Raw genomic sequence first — 2,954 nt, 5'->3', positions numbered from 1 at the left:
GGGTGATTGATAAACACCTGCTTTAACAATGGTAGCACACCCAATTTGCTCCATCATCCAGGATCAATGTGAACAATGTGATCCTTAACATGTACATGCAATGCAGTAGCATGGACAACACCAAGGCCAAATTGCATGCCATCCAGGACAAAGATCTCTTGAACAATGATGGTGGTGGTATATGTTTAAAATAGACATCCCAACTTGAAATGTGTACAATTGAAAGGCTTTTTCATCCAGTTTTCAGTCTTAGGAGTTAGGACAATCATGAAAATTTATTAAATATGGAATATTGCTAAATTATGAATTTAGATGCAGGACGAACGCGATTATAATCTCTACATTTTGTAGATATACCCAATTAACAAATTTAAACACTTTCATAAATAATCAATAGAACTGAACAAAATTAACACATAAGGCATAATAACAAAAGTGTCTTGGCAGACTTTAGTGAATATTGAGGTTAGTCAAACTCTCCAAAATGTTGCATATCCCATTCACAAATGTATTAGTACATTAAAACACAGTATCCCTATGTGTCCTCCTTTATTGCGTTTGGGATGAGTCGCTCATCCCCTGAAATATTCAATGATGTGGAAACAAGAAGTTGATCTCTCAAAAGGTGTATTCTGGCATTTGAAGGGTGGGCTCCTCGCATCTCTTAAACTCGGTAACTGCAAAGGAAGAAGAAATTGGGTTACTATGTCTCAAGAAGAAACAGTTTTTTCACAACGTATGGGGCAGCATCAGATGGCTCCAGCTTCTTGAGCTCCTCCCCAGCTCGCCCGGCTCTCTCTTCATCTCCATGAATCCTGCAACTCCCAAGGAGTGACCTCCACAAACCAGCATCTGGCCTCTCAACCAGCCCAGCGATCATGCTCTCGGCCTCTTCCAGTCTCCCAGCCTTGCCCAGCAGATCGATCACGCAGCTGTAGTGAGCGTTGCTGGGCAACACGCCGTGATCGCGCCTCATGCCCGCAAGGAAGCGAATCCCCTCCTCCAGCAATCCCCCGTGGTTGCACGCCGAGAGAATTGTGATGAAGGTGATGGCGTTCTTGCTCATACCCACCTGGTCCATCTCCCGGGAGATCTCCAACGCCAAGCTGGGATGCCCGTTCTGGGCATACGCCGCCACCATTGACGTCCACGAGATGTTCGTCCTGGATGCCATGCGATCAAACAAGGCCCTGGCGTCGTCCACGCTGCCGCATCGCGCGTACATGTCGAGGATCGCGTTGCTCACCTTGATCCTGGATGGTGGAGCGAATTCCAAGGCCATGGGCGCGCTGCCATCGTCGAAGCAGGCGTGGATCAATCGCCCGTGGTGGAACGATGCGCGCGTCGCGAATCCCTCGAGGATCCCAAGGAATGTCACCTCGTTGGGACGAACGCCCTCCATGGCCATCCTCTGGAACAGCCGGAAGGCCTCCCTGGGCCGTGCGATCTGCGCGTACGCGGAGATCATGGCCGTCCATGGCACCACGCTCTTGGCCTCCATGGCCTCGAAGGTAGCGCGCGCTCTATCCAGGGCCTTGCACCGGACGAACATAGTCAGCAGCGCGCTGCCCAGGAACTCGTTGGATTCCATCCCCGCCGCCGCGAGGACGCGAGCGTGGATTGCCTGGGATTGCTGCAGATCGCCCAATCCCGCGCAGCAATCCACCGCGCTCACGAGTGTCACCGCGTCCGGCTCTACCCCTCTGGAAATCCACTCCCAGAAGAGCTCGATCCCTGCCAGGAATTGCCCGCAGCGAGCGAATGCCTTGATCATCGTGGCCCAGCACACGAGATTTGTGGCCCCTGCCGCCATGGAATCAAACACACTCTTGGCCAGAGAGATCTCGCCACAGGTGCCATAGAGATTGATGAGGGAAGAGCGCAAGAAATCGTCGATGACGCCCAGGGTCGCCACGCGATGGTGGATCTGCTTGCCGAGGGAGAGCGCGCAAATGCTGGCGCAGGCAGTGACCGCGATGCTGAGCACGACCTTGTCCGGCGGCGTCCCATCCAGATCCATTCTCCTCAAGAGCCCTAGCGCCTCGTGTGGATGCCCATTCTGGGCATATGCTGTGACAATCATGGTCCACGAGTAAAGATTTGGCGCCGGGATCTTGGCAAAGACGCACCTGGCTTCCTCGACTCTACCGCACCGACCATACATTTTGACGAGGAGATTCATGAACTTGGGCTCGCGATTGCTTCTCTCTAAGAACGCGTGGGCTCGCCTTCCCTCTTCCAAGTCTCTTTTGGCACCGCAGGACTGCAGGAAAGAAACGAGGCCCGGGTGATCCAGGCGCATCAAATCGCTGTCATCGTGGGGCGCCGTGCGAGCTCTCGCTGCTAGCCTTCGCTGGATCATTCACACGGCTTTCTTTTCTTTCGGTCACTAGACTGGATCTCTCCTACATTTCTAGCTACAATGTAATGAGAATTTCATGCGTAACAGGGGCGACCCTCCCAATAATTCCCATCTCTAGAACCTGAATGTGTTGGAGAGATGTTTACTGTAGTTGTCCCCTACATTATCTTCCTTACCAGATGAATCATTATCTTTCCAATACGGTATTTTTCTGCTGAGTTGCCTCGAGTTCTAGGGTGATCACAGCCACGATCTGGCAGTACAACTTAGGTGTTGAGTTTTTGTTTTACTGTTTTTATTTTTCAGATAATATTTAGTTATGGTTGGGTTATAAGAATATTTAGAAGAAAACAATGCCAAATTGAATTTTATTTACTAGCAAGTTCAGCTCTTTGATTTTTTTAATCTCTTTTACTATATACTCAATGACTCTAGGATATCTTTGTTTACGACTTTGATTTTGTCCATTATATTAATCTTAATGTTTGGGCCATTATAGATAGACTTATGGATATGGTGAAATCTATAGTCCTAAGATAACTATCAATTAATCATATAACCCATCTTTCTTTTAATGTTCTTAATTTTTGTT

At 49.1% G+C, this 2,954-nt stretch overlaps 1 protein-coding gene across 1 annotated transcript; it reads right to left on the bottom strand.

Annotated features, from left to right (window-relative positions):
* Positions 1-703: 703 nt before the first annotated feature.
* On the bottom strand, positions 704-2,362 carry LOC9640428 (pentatricopeptide repeat-containing protein At1g11290, chloroplastic). Its single transcript, XM_024677010.1, has one exon. It carries the CDS (start codon positions 2,360-2,362, stop codon positions 704-706), a length of 1,659 nt encoding a protein of 552 aa, XP_024532778.1.
* Between the last annotated feature and the right edge of the window lie 592 nt (positions 2,363-2,954).

The sequence above is a fragment of the Selaginella moellendorffii genome, unplaced genomic scaffold (genome assembly GCF_000143415.4).
Source record: "Selaginella moellendorffii unplaced genomic scaffold, v1.0 SELMOscaffold_18, whole genome shotgun sequence".
In the NCBI taxonomy this organism is placed as follows: domain Eukaryota; kingdom Viridiplantae; phylum Streptophyta; class Lycopodiopsida; order Selaginellales; family Selaginellaceae; genus Selaginella; species Selaginella moellendorffii.
This window is presented reverse-complemented; position numbering and strand designations above follow the sequence as displayed.

Bases quoted from the DNA above. Each gene is read 5' to 3' on its own strand.
- LOC9640428 (XM_024677010.1), bottom strand. From the start codon at position 2,362: ATGATCCAGCGAAGGCTAGCAGCGAGAGCTCGCACGGCGCCCCACGAT.